The 16,700-nt window shown below is 39.8% G+C and overlaps 2 protein-coding genes across 3 annotated transcripts; one reads left to right on the top strand and one right to left on the bottom strand.

Annotated features, from left to right (window-relative positions):
* The first annotated feature begins 1,824 nt into the window (after nt 1–1,824).
* On the top strand, nt 1,825–6,785 carry LOC115680423 (alpha-dioxygenase 2). Of its 2 annotated transcripts, none has more exons than XM_030604231.2 (10): nt 1,825–1,968; nt 2,067–2,327; nt 3,253–3,402; nt 3,576–3,709; nt 4,366–4,579; nt 4,994–5,139; nt 5,264–5,491; nt 5,704–5,906; nt 5,993–6,236; nt 6,364–6,785. In XM_030604231.2, exons 1-10 carry the CDS (start codon nt 1,876–1,878, stop codon nt 6,587–6,589), a joined length of 1,899 nt encoding a protein of 632 aa, XP_030460091.2. In that variant the 5' UTR covers nt 1,825–1,875; the 3' UTR covers nt 6,590–6,785. The 2 variants fall into 2 exon arrangements, with proteins under 2 accessions (XP_030460091.2, XP_056170648.1); XM_056314673.1 differs by having other exon boundaries at nt 1,826–1,968; nt 3,573–3,709.
* A 296-nt stretch (nt 6,786–7,081) lies between these two features.
* LOC115680424 (actin-interacting protein 1-2) lies at nt 7,082–12,113 on the bottom strand. Its single transcript, XM_030604232.2, has 6 exons — nt 11,625–12,113; nt 10,913–11,074; nt 10,311–10,497; nt 9,371–9,793; nt 8,253–8,660; nt 7,082–7,735 (listed from the first exon to the last, which is right to left on the bottom strand). The coding sequence occupies exons 1-6, from the start codon at nt 12,020–12,022 to the stop codon at nt 7,478–7,480; spliced, it is 1,836 nt and encodes a 611-aa protein (XP_030460092.2). The 5' UTR covers nt 12,023–12,113; the 3' UTR covers nt 7,082–7,477.
* Nucleotides 12,114–16,700: the final 4,587 nt, after the last annotated feature.

Below are 16,700 nucleotides of genomic sequence, written 5' to 3' on the forward strand. Positions count from 1 at the left end.
CTTGAGTAGGTTCTTCAAAAATTTTATCTCGGTTCTCGTTTGAACCTCGGGATTACCAGAATGTAAAAATTTTAAAAGGGTATTCCCTCTTTTTGGGAAAGACAAAAATACATGAAGAATTGGATGTGGAGGCGTGCGGAAACCGACATATTAAAAGAAGGAACGCATCCGTGGAGCCCGCCATCCCTGTAAAGCAAATGGATAGGCCGCGAAGGCTCTCATAAGAGCGAAACCTCCCATTCTTCCGGTGAAGTTAACACTTAATCAAAACCAAAGATCCAAAAAAAGCGCCTATGTTGAATAAGTACGTGTTAATATGTTTGGGGTTCATTTTCTCCCAGAGCATCTCCTCTAGAACTCCCGATCACTTATAAACGATACTTATGCTTATGTTCATGGATCAATCCATTTGACACCTTTCCAACATTAATGGTCATGCATTTGCTGTTTAAAGAATTATGAGGCCAGTGTGAGAAAGATCATTCATCTGTTCATTTACATGCCAAGTTGTCTCATTGCTGGTTCATCTCCGCCTAATCAGAACATTGAAACTTCCTCTCAAGATAAAATTCCATTCCATTTTTGTACCAGGGTCATAGTAATGGACTAACGGGTTCATCTGGACACTTGTTAAGCATATTAAATGAGAAATAATTGCAATTCTTAGAATAGTGACTACAAATAATACGAGACAATCTGTATGTTAAAAATTGCAAAATTTCTTTTGGATATATTGTTTCTTGAAGAGTGCCCGTCGGGACACAAGTTAACGAATGGACAAAATATCTTTGCAATTTAGTTGTGTGGTTGAGAACAAAGTCATTACGTTATAACTTTCAATACCGTGATCACTTAAGTCTCTCATATAGTGGCATTTTGCTTAGACAAGTTGTAGAAAAATGTCGTAACGATATTTTCTATGTTGATGCAGTGTCAAAGATGAGTCTAGACAATTTTTCGTAAATAGGATTTTAATATAAGGGGAGTTGGCATAACTTAGGTGATTTTAAGATCATCCAACTAGTACCTTCTAGCATAACCTTAAATATCAAGTTGCGCATGTAACATGGACTATCCTTGCAAAGGAGCTCTTTTACAGCCATTCAGCATGCGAATTGCTGATATACCAGGAACCCCCTCCACACCAGATGTATAACATCAGTTTCAAAAACCCTCAGTTCTTGCCTAGATCTACTTTAGCAGCAACTTAAGAACTTATAGATTGCATCAAAACACTTTCACATATCTCACAAATATTTTCCAGGATTGTCCTGTCATATAATCTCTTTTAGACCCCTCATGCGCCTTTTCTTTTGTGACGGGCTTTCGAACTTTAGTCTCGGGCGAAATCTTTGTCTTTTAGCTTGACAAACTTTAGTCCCGTAACTTTTTAGCTAAGTGTATAGTGATCTCCCCAAATCTCTACAAAGTAGATTCGTTTTAAATCCGTCACCGATGTACATTCGTTTTAAATCGGTCACCGAAGAAAACCTAACATCTATTAGCCATGACCACCACTTTACGAGAATACAAATGAAGAACCCTATTCTACTCTCTCTCTCTCTCTCTACAATATTTCTCATAACGATCACCAAAATGCCGTCACAACTTAGTACTCTCAATGTAGCCGCACAAAACCCTCCAACAATTCTCATACAGCCCCACAAGCTTTGAGCACTTAATATTTGCCTTGCATGGGCAGGGCAACAAACGCATGGGCTAACACTACCCACACCATTTACACCACAAAAGAGACTTGAACCACCCCACAAGCTCTCCTTAAGTTCCCTCCCTTTCCCTCTCTTCTTCTCTGCATCACGACACTCTGCAATTCTCAAGAACCTGCATAGCTCCCTCCCCATCCACGCCAAGAACATGGCCTTGATCTCTGCATTCTCTTCTCTCATCCACCCTCAGCTTCGCCCAATGGTCTCCAAAATGACCTTCTTCGACGCGCTTCTCTTCCTCGTGCGTAACTTCCTCTCCCCACGAAACGACGAGAGATCGGTCGACAAGTAGTAACACGGCATGTGATTTCTTACTATCGTTTCGGGTTTTTCATGTAGGTGATACATATGGTGGACAAGCTAGGGTTATGGCACAGAATGCCGGTGTACCTGGGGCTTTCCTACTTGGGGATGAGAAGGCACTTGCACCAGAGATATAATCTCATACACGTTGGTGGTGTTGATGGCAAGAAGTATGACACTCAAGCATTCGATTACCGGACGGCGGACGGAAGGTGCAACCACCCAAGCGACGATGCCGTGGGTAGTCAAGGAACATTTTTGGGACGCAACATGCCTCCCTCCACTTCAACTTACGGGGTAAGCATGGATATCATGCCTTTTGACATACTCGGTCTATCAAATAACAGTGGTTGAGTTTACGTTTATTTGTTTTTCCTCTTTAAGATCAGAAGTTTACATTACTTTTAAAGAGAACAGGCCACCGATAAAACCGTCCTTAATGCTCATATGCGACGGCTTACTGGTCGTCGCCTGTGCGAAGCCGGTCGACACCGGCGACTGCCATTGGAGCCGTCCCTAAAAGCTGCATTAGGGGCAGTTTTCCTTGTCCCTAAACTCGCTTGAGAATTATATACATGAAAGAAGTGCTTTTTGTCTTTTTGGCTTCTCCCGGTGGGGAGAGCATAAAACGTGCAAAGCTTTGTTCATAGGAAGACACCAGATCGTTGACAATTGTTACCTCTCCATTGCAGGAAGATTTATTCTAAATTCCAAGTTAAAAAAAGGCAAAAATTTTGTTTTTTTAAAATTCAAAAAACTAAAGTAGATTTGCTTTTATGTAGGAGAAGATGAAAATGCAACTTTAGAAAGTTACCCTACCACGAGCCATTTACGAATTCCAGCAGTCTCTCCTTTAGGTTTCTATCGATGGTCCATAGTCAAAATCTGTATATGGACTGCAATGACAGGTCAGGGAAAAAGTCCCACTTCCCAAGGGCCTCATTATTTTCATTTGGGTCGCCATTAATTACTCTTCTCATTGAGTGGTAGGCAGGCTATGGCTCTGTCTCACCGTCCATGTCCAGTGAACAGATTTGTTCAGTTTCTGTCTGAAATGGCCTGCAAATTTCATGAACTTAGATTTTTTATCCGCTTGGAGAACAGCTGTCCAGTCTTTGTCTGTCATTATCTTAAAGATTTTTTGTCTTCAGATGAAATGCCAAGTACAAGCATAAGCCGGAATACCAAAAATTCTAAGTTTAATTGTCTTCTTTTTCCACAGTTAATGGATCCACATCCATCTGTGGTGGCATCCAAGCTTTTGGCAAGAAAAGAGTTCATCGACAATGGGAAGCAATTCAACATGATAGCGTGCTCATGGATACAGTTCATGATTCATGACTGGGTTGATCATATGGAGGAAACTGAACAGGTACTAAATAAAAGAGAAAACCCCCAAAGCCTCTCTATGACCCGAGGCACAACTAGCTATTTGTAGGAAAACAACGTCCAAATAATTTGACAGGCTAATGGAGAAGTAGTTGAATGGACCCACCAGTTGTCTCATCTCATTGAAGACTCAATGATCAATAATTTCTTCAGCAGGTAGAAATTAAAGCACCTGATGAAGTTGCAGAGGAGTGTCCATTGAAGTCGTTCAGATTTTACAAGACCAAGAAAGTGTCAACTGGGTCATCTCATTGGAAGAATGGCTCTCTGAATATAAGGACCCCGTGGTGGTAAGTTCCTGTGAACAGTATTGAAATAACTAGGGAGTACTAAACATCAGGCAGCTATTAAAAAAACTCCTGTCACTGAATCTTTGGAGCCATCTGATTCTTGATCCTTTTACGAGTCGAATGCAGAAAAAGACGGTTAAGAAAGATTTGGAAAAAGATTAAAATGAAATGTTGTAGACATTGTTTCGACCTCGCTGAGCCGTAAGAGTCGGAATTCCCTACTTTTTGCCTCCGCACCCTTACATACTGAGAACTAATAACTTGCTTTATGCTGTCAGCAGGCAGATGTCAATATTTGTTCTCAGTCTGTTCTTTGATGTTGCAGAGTTCCTCAATAAAATGAAATTTGGCCTGGATAGAATAGTGTTCCGAGGAAATTACGGAAATTTCATTGAGATACGCTAAAACTTGCTTACATGCAGAGTTTCATCCAACATTGATGTCACTATGAAGTCTAGTACTTCCAGAAAGGCTACTAATCCGATGACTTAAGGTGTGATTTCATGTCAAGTGAAAAAAAAGGTGTCTGTCTGTGAAATGATTAGCTGATCTTAGTCAAAATTTCACCAATGAACTGGCTACTGCTTTGAGAGTTCCCTTGAACAATTGACATAAAGAGAATTTCTTAATTGAGTTGTACATTGTAAACTGCTTAGGGATGGAAGCGTGATATATGGAAATGACGATAACGGCGAGAGAAGAGTGAGGACCTTCAAAGATGGGAAGCTAAAGATTTCGGGAGAAGGCCTCCTTGAACACAACGAGAAAGGGATTCCTATTTCAGGCGACGTCAGGAATAGCTGGGCTGGCTTTTCACTCATCCAGGCCTTATTCGTCAAAGAACACAACACCGTCTGCGATATGCTTAAAGTAAGGTTTCCCTTCTCTTCCACCAATCCAACGAAAATACCTTCCTTATATAACAATGCTGTCCCGAGTTTTGAATTGCAATGATCTGGTGAAATGTCCATGAAGTCCTGATATTGTTGTTTCCAAATTCTTCTAGTCTATAAGGGCCGAGACTTCTCTCGTCATTTGTTCTCGGGCTTCGGCGAAAAGTTAGCTCTGAATACACACTGCACGTCCTTTAACTGAGGAAAGATTATAGAACAAACATCTTTCATCATCTTCAGAACCATAGCTCATGTAATTACCGCGGTTTCATGCTTGCTATCCTTCGGAATGAGCGGTATAGACCCAAAGTTTCATTGAAAAAATTGCTGGCACTTATATACCAAAGGAACTACAAGGACAGCTAATATTATGTACTTGTGTATGTGTCAGGAACATTATCCAGATCTTGATGACGAGAAGCTCTATCGCCATGCTAGATTAGTGACTTCGGCTATAATTGCCAAAATCCACACCATTGACTGGACAGTGGAGCTCCTGAAGACCGACACTCTTCTTGCTGGAATGAGGATAAACTGGTAATACAGAGAGAAAAATGGATCTGATGATGAGTGACTGGGCATTTACAAGTAGTTGTGAAACCTATGTGTGATTCTGTGATTATGCTGTAATTGCTTCTTACCACTATCGTGCCTGATTCAGGTACGGATTTCTGGGGAAGAAATTTAAGGATATCTTCGGACATATATGCGGACCAATACTGAGTGGATTAGTAGGTCTTAAAAGGCCAAGAGATCACGGAGTTCCTTACTCACTCTCTGAGGAGTTTGTGAGTGTCTATAGGATGCATGCACTCCTTCCGGATAAACTCATCCTCAGGGACATCGACGCAACTATCCCGGAACACAAGTGTCTGCCCATTGCAGAAGAGTAATCATCTTATCATCCCATTTGCATCTAATTTCACTTTCTTCATGTTTGCTATTAGCCTGTTACTGCTAAACTGAAGGTCGTAGTACTGACAAAAAGCAAAGAACTTCGATCTCGTGAAATAACGGATATATCACCTTCCTCGGGAAATGGCTTTCAATTTTACGTCTAGGGGGACTACAGTCGCTAATTGCTCTAGGCAAAATTACTAGGATACCGATGCAGGAAGTGGTGGGACGACAAGGGCAGAGAAGACTCTCAAGGATTGGAATGGAGCAGATGATGGTGTCACTGGGTCATCAGGCATGTGGGGCTCTCTCTCTGTGGAATTACCCATCTTGGATGAGAAACCTTGTTCCTCAAGACGTCGACGGCGAAGATAGACCGGACCTAATCGACATGGCAGCATTAGAAAGTAACATAACTTCTCGACTCATTTCTTTCGCACCCTATATCCTCATCACGACTGTACTAGAACTGATGCTCACATCTTGGGACCAGTTTACAGAGACAGGGAGAGAGGCATCGCGCGGTTCAACGAGTTTAGAAGAAACGTGCTGATGATCCCAATCAGCCGCTGGGAAGATTTGAATGATGATAAGCAAGTTATCGAAGCCTTGCGAGAAGTCTATGGGGACGATGTGGAGAAGCTTGACCTGTTGGTGGGTTTGCATGCAGAGAAAAAGATCAAGGGCTTTGCCATAAGTGAAACTGCTTTCTTCATCTTTCTACTGATTGCATCCAGGTACTCCTCATAATGCACCTACACCACCCTAATTAGGATACTCTGGAAGTGTTGCCCCTCAATTCCTCAACGTATTGGCTGTGTCTTTCAAATTCTTGTATCTTCGTTCTTGACAAATTTTTTCCAGGCGGCTAGAAGCCGACAGGTTCTTTACGACCAACTTCAACGCACGGACATACACAGAGAAAGGCCTGGAATGGGTAAGTAAGACGGAGACGTTGAAGGACGTCATCGATCGTCACTTCCCCGACATGACGAGGAAGTTTATGAAATGTTCGAGCGCATTCGCTGTATGGGATTCGCTGCCAACACCGACCTCATACATACCCCTCTATTTGCGTCATGCGCCTTAAGATGTTTTCCTCCCCTTTTGACGAGCTTCAAATTTCCATGTACGAGTCTGTATACATGGTAATTGCCATGGTATAGGTGAAGCTGTAGGGTCTTGGCTTTGACCCTTCTTGAGCTAAGCAACTGCGGTTGATTCTACTATGAGTATGAATTACCACATATAGGCCTGCAAATCTATAAAATCTTTTGTACTTTAAATTAGCTCAACCTCCACAACGGAGCTATCTGAATATTTAGTATTTATAGGTATCTCCAATTAAGAACTCTATTTTAAAGTGCTTTTGACGCAACGAAATGCTGGAAAACAAAAGTGCGGCACCGTAATAGCGTGTAGGAGAGGTAAAAATTTGTTTGTAATCATAGAGCCACAAGCACTCAGAAGGCGCTTCGCAGAAAACCAGCATTAAAATCACCTCAACTTAATAAAACCTCCAAGCAATAAACAGTAGCATGCAATAAAGCTTGTGACACATTTCCACAATGAAAATCTCTCGGAGAAGAGAAAATACAGTAAAGGTTTATCTGATAACACTAACAAACACAAGCTTCAATGATGAAAAAACCTCTATTTAAAGATAAGAGGCAGTGACTCCTGCAGCTCAGATTCTTACGGTTGACGCGGCCAAAAACAGCCTTCAAAAGGAAGAACAATTAACTTAGACGAAACCCACCAGGCCACACCAGCGTAAGATGAGAATAAAATTCTGCTCCGCCACTGCTCAAGATTCTTGAGACCCCACAGTAGCACAAGAATTCGAAGCTGCAACATTGGGACTTGAAAGCTTGCAGCTTCCTTTCTGAAAAAAGCAGAAAGCTATACCTCCCAGTTCTTACAGCAAATCCCCTTCAAGTAGATGCAATCTCTGAAATTTCACATAATCTCCCCAAGATCACTGTCTGTTTATCCTCCATACACGAATGCACGCATCCTCACCAGAACTAACCACACTGAAGTCGTCGGTGAAAGCTAATCCATAAACTCCACCCAAGTGAGCTCCTTTTATGGTTAGACGGTTAGATACTGGCTTGTCAACTTCATAGATGATGATGCAAGTGTCAAGTGATCCAGTTGCTACTATGCTGCTATCGGGTGACCAAGCCAAACAGTTGATGCGGGCTGTGTGGTACAACATATTCTTCACTCTAACCTGCAAAAAGCTTGTTCATTATATTAGGAAACCGCATATATTGGTTAGGATAGGAAAATGAAAGGTAAGACTTTTCCTTCTTGGATGTGTCATGATTGGTCTCATTGAATGAAGCATCTAAAAGTTTCTCATCACAACCAAAATGGTAAAGCAACGAAACCACATCCCACAGGTTATTTCGAAGCAGTTTCTGCCCATGTTTCATATTTAGGTTTTTGTTTGTTTACACTTTACACATTAAAAAAATAAGTTTTTCTACATTTTATGTTCCCTCCAAAAATTTGAAAATGGAAAAATGTTACAAATATATGGGTATCATATGTCAACATAAGTATATTTTCAAAGGTCTTAAGTGTTTCGTGTCGAATTAAAATCAAATTGTGATAGCTGCACAACTTTCAAATAAAAAAAAGTCACTTTTAAAACAGATTTATCCAGCCTTCAGTAACATAATTGTGTAGTCACCTTAACTGAATTCTCAAAATGCAACAAAAATGCCATCACAGCAATTTATTACCTCTCTTGAGGCACGATCCCAAACAACAGCCTCTCTGTTCAGATCCCCAGAAGCAAACATGGATAAATCAGGCGAATAGCGTATGACACTAATAGCACCTCTGTGTTTCTCCAGAACAGCTTCCTCTGTTAATGTATCACCTGAAATAGAATATATGTGCAATTTTCCATCCTGTGCGCCAATAATTGCTTCAGTTCCATCTGGTGCAACGGTTGATGCTGTTACAGCAAACCCAAGATTGATGGTTGACACAACTTTTGCACCGCGGAGCAAGACAACTCCTGTATCGGTTGAAACCAATGCAAATTCAGGACACTGAAGGGCAAGACTCAAGTCCTTGGGTTGACAGCCAATGTCAATGAATTCTGCATCTCCACTTTGACTAGCATGGCCAGAAACTCTCCATACCTGGTCACATAAAACAAAATTAAAGAGAGTCACAGGCAGCAAGCAATGCTTCCCTATGCTCAGTCATTTGTGGGCATATCCTATTTAACAGACCAATGCCACCGCCGCCACCGCCACCACCATCTGACTCCACTAAGCCTATACTTACAAGCTTACACAGACTAATTTTCCTGAGAAAGCAGGGTTAACAAAATGGGTATAGAAAAATGAAAAGGACTTGTCCCAAGAAGATGCACAGAAAGCAAAAAGGACAAAATCGCCTTGAAAACCAGCTGCTCTACCAAAGGAACCAGTTCCAAAGAAGCAAATTTTAAAATGATTAGAAAACAGAAAAAGAGTGAAAAGGCTTCATCTCATTACTACTCATCAAATTCTAGGCTTCAGAATTTCTACATCAGGCACATACACCTGGAAAATTCTGTGAAATTACAGGTTATGGGCACAACCACTGCATGTCCATCCACCAGAATTTGGTACCTCACTTCTACATATCTTGCGTAACCATTATGCAGCCAATACTCTTGTGGCTTGATCAAGAGGAAAAGGGAAAAAAATGATAAATTTCTTAGAAATACGATGTTTTATACATGGAAATCATTCTGATACAGTTTTTATGCTTAACTTTCTCCAGTCTTTCAAGAATTTGATCAACTATACGCATCTCAACTACATAGCCCTATAAAAAAACTTGTTGAAGGCAACTGCCTCACCTTATTATCATATCCAGAGGTTACAATCTCCTCATCTACTGCAGCCAAACATTTGATTTGTGTAGTCTCTTTCCTCTGTACTCTGCCACTAAATCCAATTCCTTGAACCCATTTTATTATAAGACCATCGTAGCTACTGGAGAGCATCACTTTCGGATCACCCTTGAGCACAGATAAGGAAGAGACATTCTTCATGTGTCCAGAAAAGGAGACTGGTGCTTTATCAAGATCACTTGCTGTGTATATGCTGATTGTGCCACCAAGAGAGACAGTGACTAGGTGGTTGTTTTGCCAAAGACAACCAACTAACATGTCATCAACCCCGCCCGAACCAGAAGAAGTCAATGTTTTTGTTAGCTTACCACTGCCATCCTCAGAAATGTCCCATATCTTCGCTGACTTGTCAGCGGACACAGTTATAACCTAAACCATCCAACCATCGTTAACATACAAGAAAACTACATGTAATTACAGACAAAAACCATTGCTTATATGATCACAAACACTCATATGCATCAAAGTACTAAAGTCCATTATTCCACATGTATCATGCAGATCCGTTGAATGTCTTCTACTACACTACTTCTCTTACCCCCCAAAAAACCATTTGATCTTTACATAATTGTAAAAGAGTTGACACAGATATATTGTTATTGAGAAAAGAAAGAAAACTAGCTTCACAAACAGCCTTTCAGACGTTCCAAAGCAACAAAAATTTAATGTCCCAACATCTATGATCCAGGATCATCACATTTTACATGCTTTTTCTATTACATAGGTCTTACTGGCAACTAGAATTCCGTTGTATCTCTACATATGCAATCCCATTCTACTGAAATCAAATGCCTACCTACTGCAAGTTTGTCCTGAGTCCAAGTTCCAACAGATCTACCCCAACAAGGAATGCAAATAAAAACTATGCTTGGAGATCTACCGATACCTGCTTACTATCAGGACTCCAACTGACAGCATAAATGCTACCCTTGTGACCATCATCAGACGACAGCTCTCCTATCTTCTCGCCAGTCTTACCATCATAGATGATTCCTTTTTTATCAGAGCTCACGCTAATGAACCTGTTGCCATCTGGAGAAAATCTCACGCAGTTGACAAAGTTGGAATGATCCCTACAGAAATTGAAAACAGTCATGCATCAATGAGTATTAATACAACTCTAGAATGCCCTCAGTACCCAAAAAAAAAAAAAAACCTCCAGAATGCCCATGTAACTCTTCCTAGTCAAATCCAACCGTGCGTTATACCAGCAAAAGGCATAAGCAACAATAATTTTATACATGATTTTGCGGAAAGAAGTTTCAGTCAAAATCTACCTATATTGAACCGGTAAATCCATTTGAAAATAAACAAAAATCCACGGATTGAGAGTTCAACCAGTACAGAAAATTCAACCAATACAAAGGACTAGAGTTTACTGCACAAGTACAAAAGAATGACCACAATGAGGCTCCACTATAGAATTTCTAAGATCAATTTAAATCTAACCAAGCAAGACATCACCCAGGTGAACTAAGAACAACAAACCTGCGAGACAGCTTGAATTTAAAAGGCGGTCCTTCGTAAAAGTTCACCAAGAAATCCTCTCCACAAGTCACAATGCGGAAGGGCCGAGTTGGTTTAAATGCACAGCTCAGAACTCGACGTGAATGGCCATCGAATTCTCCCACATTGGTGCCTGAGTCCCACCTAGACCCCAAAAAAGAAGAAAATTTCCACCATTAAACGATTATACGTAGCAAAAAGATTACCCAGACAACCAAGTACATGCACCATATTGACATGCATGGCCATTTAATCAGATATTGACATAGTCTGCCTTCTAGAGTACACATAACTTGATCCACCAAGTTTTCCGCTCTTTATGCCAAGAGCTTAAACAAACCACATCTAATCGTTCTGCGTCTCACCTTCATTTAGAATTACAATTTGTCCACTCAACCCGGATCAGCAAATCAACCGAGCTCAACAAGTACCGAAGGGAAAAAAGGACGCATTCGGGCAAATAAGTTTTCCAATCCATACCCTGAGATTCCCCTCCTTCCACACGTTTCTAAGGTCCAATAGCCCCACAATCTCCTACATTTCCCTACGACGAACACGGAATCGCATAACATCTACGAATCTATGACAATTAAGAACCATACAAAATACAAAAAAAAAAAAAAACTCCCCACGGAAAAAGCAATCAATAGAAAGAAAGAAGAATAGAAAGAAAAAAGCGAAAAGCGAAACTCACATGAACGCGCGGACGAAGGATTTCCCCTTCCCATCGCCGGAAGCGACGATCCTGAGACCGTCGGGGGACCACTGGAGGTCGTCGATCCGGCCGGAGAGGACCTTGAACTCCTTCTTGAGGACGTGGTCGCCGTGGGCGCCCCAGACGCGGACGGAGCCGGAGGCGTCGGCGGAGGCGATCCACTCGCCGTTGGGGGAGAAGCGGGCGACGGTGGCGGGGTAGGCGTGGTCGGCGTAGACGGAGGCGTCGAGGGGGTTGTCGAGGCTGAGGATGACGACGGACCGGCCGTTGGCGTAGAGGACGGAGCTGGACCCGGGCTTGGGGCTGCCGGCGATGAGGATCCCGCGGCCGCGCTCCGTCGAGGGCATGCACGCGTACGTCTCCGCCAGCTGCGTCATCCTTCTAGAGAGAGAGAGAGAGAGAGAGATTAGGGCGTGTACGTACGGACGGGTGAAGATCGGAAAGGGGAAAGTGGAATCTAGATCTGGTTAGAGAGAGAGAGGGAATTTCGAAAGGCGTGGGATTTTATATTTACAGGTTAAAAAGAATAAAAAATTTTAGGAAAAAATAAAGAGGTCAAAAGAATAATAAAAAGAAAAAAAGGTTAAAAGATAGTGCGTGGCAACTAACCGCCTGCCTGCCTGCCTGCGTGACGTGGACTTCTTCGGGGTATTTCTCCTCTTTTGACGCTTTCCAGGGGGGGCGGGCGCAGTCGGGTCCCGGGTCGGATCTTGGATCGGACCCGACCCGAAAAATCGCAAATTTTCAAAATAAATGAATAACAATCGTATTAAAAAGAGAAATGAACAAATGTTAATCTAAAAGGGTCTGATAGGTCTCATTCTATTCCTTAAATCTTTATGGACTCTAAGTTTTAAGTTACATTTCCTATTTTGAATCGATCGCGATCTTTTCTTCCTATATGTAGAGAGAACATATCTCGAAAATGACTGATCATGACATGCGAATTGGTATGTGTATTTGAGTACCTTTATAAGCTTGGAAGGACGGGGAACGGTTTGGGATTTGGTAAAATCGTCTCGAATAGATAGGTCGCCCTATGAAGGGAGTTAGCACTACAGATGGAGCGGACAATACTCCACGTATCCGGAAACCGAGACTCGGCTCTAAATCGATTTGGTTCAAATTCATGTTGGTGCTTTGGAGCAAGTTTCGGGCCTTGGCACTCGTAGCGAAACATTCCTAGAGAAGTCAACAAGGGTTTGTCATGTTTGGCCAAGAAGAGGAAGTGCTAGATCATGCAAGGTTTTTAACTTTTCCTTATACATAAAGGTTACGTTTGATTGTTTGGATTTTGAGTCAAGGTATGATTGGAAAATATATATGGTATGATATGTTTGCTATATCCTGTCCAATATATGGTGAATTGTAGTAATAAAATTAGATATTTTCATGTCCTATTAGGTTCATTGTTTGATATAAATAACATATCAGTTTAAGTGAACTTAAAAATGTACAAATTGATGGTAAGAATCTCTCACAGTACACTATTAAAGAAACCATAAAAGCACAAATGGAGATAACATCCATCAATTGATCCATGATTATTGTGCGATATAAATCTTTAATGGTGAATGAGCTCATTGCAGTATTTTACAACAAGAAGTTAAATTATGACAAGAAATGTAAACAAGCTACATCAACATCGGTGAGGTAGATCTGTCAGCGAATGCCGAATCTAGTAAGAGAGAGAAACATGATAGTCCACATTCACAATTTAAAGAAGTATAATGCTTCGACTCTCTCGCCTTTTTCATTTTTAATTACTGATTTTTTAATTATTTTTCCCTCTCTTTTTTTTTTTTTCATTTTTGTCTTTTTTATTCCCTTCCATCATTCATTAATAAAAAATTATAAAATAATAAACTATACAAATACACCTAAAATATGTAATAAATATAACTACTGAATACATACACACCTTGCTCCAAAAAAAAATACATACACACATAAAGCATATATGTTATGGAATAGAAATAAATTCAAAAAATTGATAAAAATGAGAATAAAAAAACAAAAATTGTTGTTATTTTGTTGTTATTTTGAGTTTTCTTTTTTTATTAGAATTCAAATGTTATTTAATTATTATTTTTTAATTTTATTAATATAAGAGATTTGTTATTTGAGAAAAATAACTTTTATATCATGGATACGAGAAATCTTATTCCTCCCTCACGGGATATTTTTCTCTGGACTATACTCCTTTTATATCCGACCTTATCATTTCTTGGACAAGAATCGAACATAAGATAGTAGTAAATTTTAATCCTATCCAAACTACCAAACGTAGTCATAAAAAATTTTCTCGGGCTGTATTTATACACGGAGAAGATAAGAGTCATGTGTTGCCATTGCCATGAAGATTTGAAAAGCTTATGAATCGGCAGGGAGAATTTTTATGCACTTAAATTGGTTCAAGACCCTTTGACATGCTTCGTATTAAATGGAGATGAGAGTCTTCTTAATCGAAGCTCTATCCTAGCTCCTATTGTCTCCCGATAGACCAAGTTCAAAGCATCATTAAGGGAAAAGTGATAGAAAAGTCATAAACTCGTTGTATTAGTGTTAATCTAGTCTTAAACATTTTGACCTAGTGTTAATTCAGTCCTTCCGACTAATTTTGACTGGATATTTCTAATGTGGATGCCGATCGACCTATATGGCACTACCGGTGCTGACGTGGATAATTTTTAACAATATTTTAATTTTTTTTTTCGATTTTTAATTATTTTTTAAAATTTTTTCTTTTCTTTTTTCGTTTCTTTATCCTTTTGCCAGTGACTAGCCATCAGCCACAAATGAGGCTTGGTCAGGCGAGGGCAAGCCCCGACGAGGGTTGGCCTTGTCAAGGCCAGAACTGGCTAGGGGATCCCTTACTGGGGCTCATCCTCACCTGGCCAGGCCTCACCTTTGGTGGGCGACGGCAACCTTTGCCCAAGCGAGGCTAGCCCGCTTGGCAATGGCCGGTGGCCAATCACCAGCAAAAGGAAAAGAGAAAATAAAGAAAAAAATTGAAAAAATAAAATATTAAAATATTATTTAAAATTATCCACATCAACGCCTGTGGCAATGCCAACCAGTGTCTACGTCAGTAATATCTGGCCAAAATTAGCCAGAAAAACTGAATTGACACAATGTCAAAAGGTTTATGACTAAATTGGCACGATTAAAAGTTTTAAGACTGAATTGGACCAATGCAATAAGTTTAGGACTTTTCTAATACTTTTTCCCATTATTGTAATGTGCCATGGACAAATACAAAGTATTTTAACCCTTAGGGTGCGTTTGTTCGAGGGAAAGCATTTTTTGAGAATCCATTTTCCAGACTTTCACCCGTTTGGTTCGCCGAAAATGGTAAGTTAACCGAAAACATTTTCCGGTCAAGGAAAAAATTCATGTATAAAATTATAAAAGTGAATTTATTAATCAAAGAAAGTGAAAACACTTTCCGGAATTGCTTATCTTGAATTTGTTAATATTTTTTCTTTTCTTTTCTTTCGAAGAAGGAAAACATTCATGTATTTTCTTTTCTTAATAAATTTTTTAAAAAAATAAAAAAATACAAAATTTTTGGATAATTTTCACCATCAAATTTTTCTCACCAAACAACTGAAAATACTTTACTTTTCAAATATTTTTTAGGTTTTAGCCAAATATTGAAAAATGAACTCATTTTCCTAGAAAATGACTTCCTGAAAAGTATTTTTCAGAAATGATATATTTTTCATGAAACAAACACACCCTTAGATTACAAATTCCATTCACATCTTTAAATCCCAAATTTAATTGAACAACGTCGATATCAACCCAACTCAAAAGGGTAAATTGGATTATGATATTGATAATGTCGATATTATTCTTAGAATATCATTGAATTAATGTAAAATCATTCTCATGTATGTAAAAAGAATGAGAATTTAATTTATTGACGGCCAAAGCCATATCATAGGTACCGTCACCTTCACAAAAACCCATTTTTATTAACTCGTAAGGACTAGATTCCTAAAAAATCCCAAGCTCTTTTTTTGTTTAAAAATAATTCGATCTTTCACTATAATCCAAAATCTGCTATCGCGTCCAAAAATCACAACCAATTTCTTCAAGATAATCAATATTAAGAGGTTGTTGTTGTTTCGATAATGAATCTCTAACTAGTCATGATATTGATAATTTTGAAGAAACTAGTGGCGATTTTTTGGATGTTAGATTAATTTGAGACATGAATGTCAGTTGGGGAGGTAGAATTGGAATTGGAATTGAACCTAAAGTTGATGATATTTTTAGGGAATTAGCGGATACATAGAAGATAATAGGTTTGCTAAAATCGAACCAAGCGCCAGGTAGCCAAGGGCCCACCGGCGGTGTTGCGTGGGTTTACCATTAACTTAGAACCGGATGGTAAATTGATCGAATCTGCAATGGGATCACATTTTCCATTAAAAGCTGTAAGCTTATTGGTGAGCATTTAAAGTCTATTTAAGGGGAAATCCAAGGAGATTACCCTACTGAATGCCTCTTGACTTATATATATACGTCCTTTGTATAGTGTAGTTTTATACACATCTCCATAACTGTTGTGTCTACTTCTCCGGCTTCGCGATAAGCTAGTTTCGCGCGAATTTGGAATTGTGTTTCGTGCCAAATTGTTCCTCACGAGTCCATAATTGTGTTTCGCGCCAATTTTCGCTCCCCAGTGAATTGAATTCACTTGGTGCATATTGGGAACTCAAAAAGCTTTCCTACTTGAAACGGGAAGGAAGAAACGGAATTCCCAACTTGATTAGGAAAATCCAATTCTTCTCGGGAAACGTGCTCATCTGCATGAGAACTCGGAGTTCCAACTACCTCGTGGCCATCCGGATCAGCACATTGGATCCAATAACCGATAAGATCCAATCATTGAATCTCAGCAGCGCTAATCATGGATCTGGCTGTTGACGAGCTAGAGCAGCGATTTCCTTTGTTATCACGAACCCAATTCTATCCCAAACTCTTTTTTGTCTAAAAATAATCCGAACTTTCACTCTAATCCAAAATTTGCCATTGCGTCCAAAA

The sequence above is a fragment of the Syzygium oleosum genome, unplaced genomic scaffold (genome assembly GCF_021117445.2).
Source record: "Syzygium oleosum isolate NSW1041296 unplaced genomic scaffold, Sole_v2.1 Sole_v2.09, whole genome shotgun sequence".
NCBI lineage: Eukaryota > Viridiplantae > Streptophyta > Magnoliopsida > Myrtales > Myrtaceae > Syzygium > Syzygium oleosum.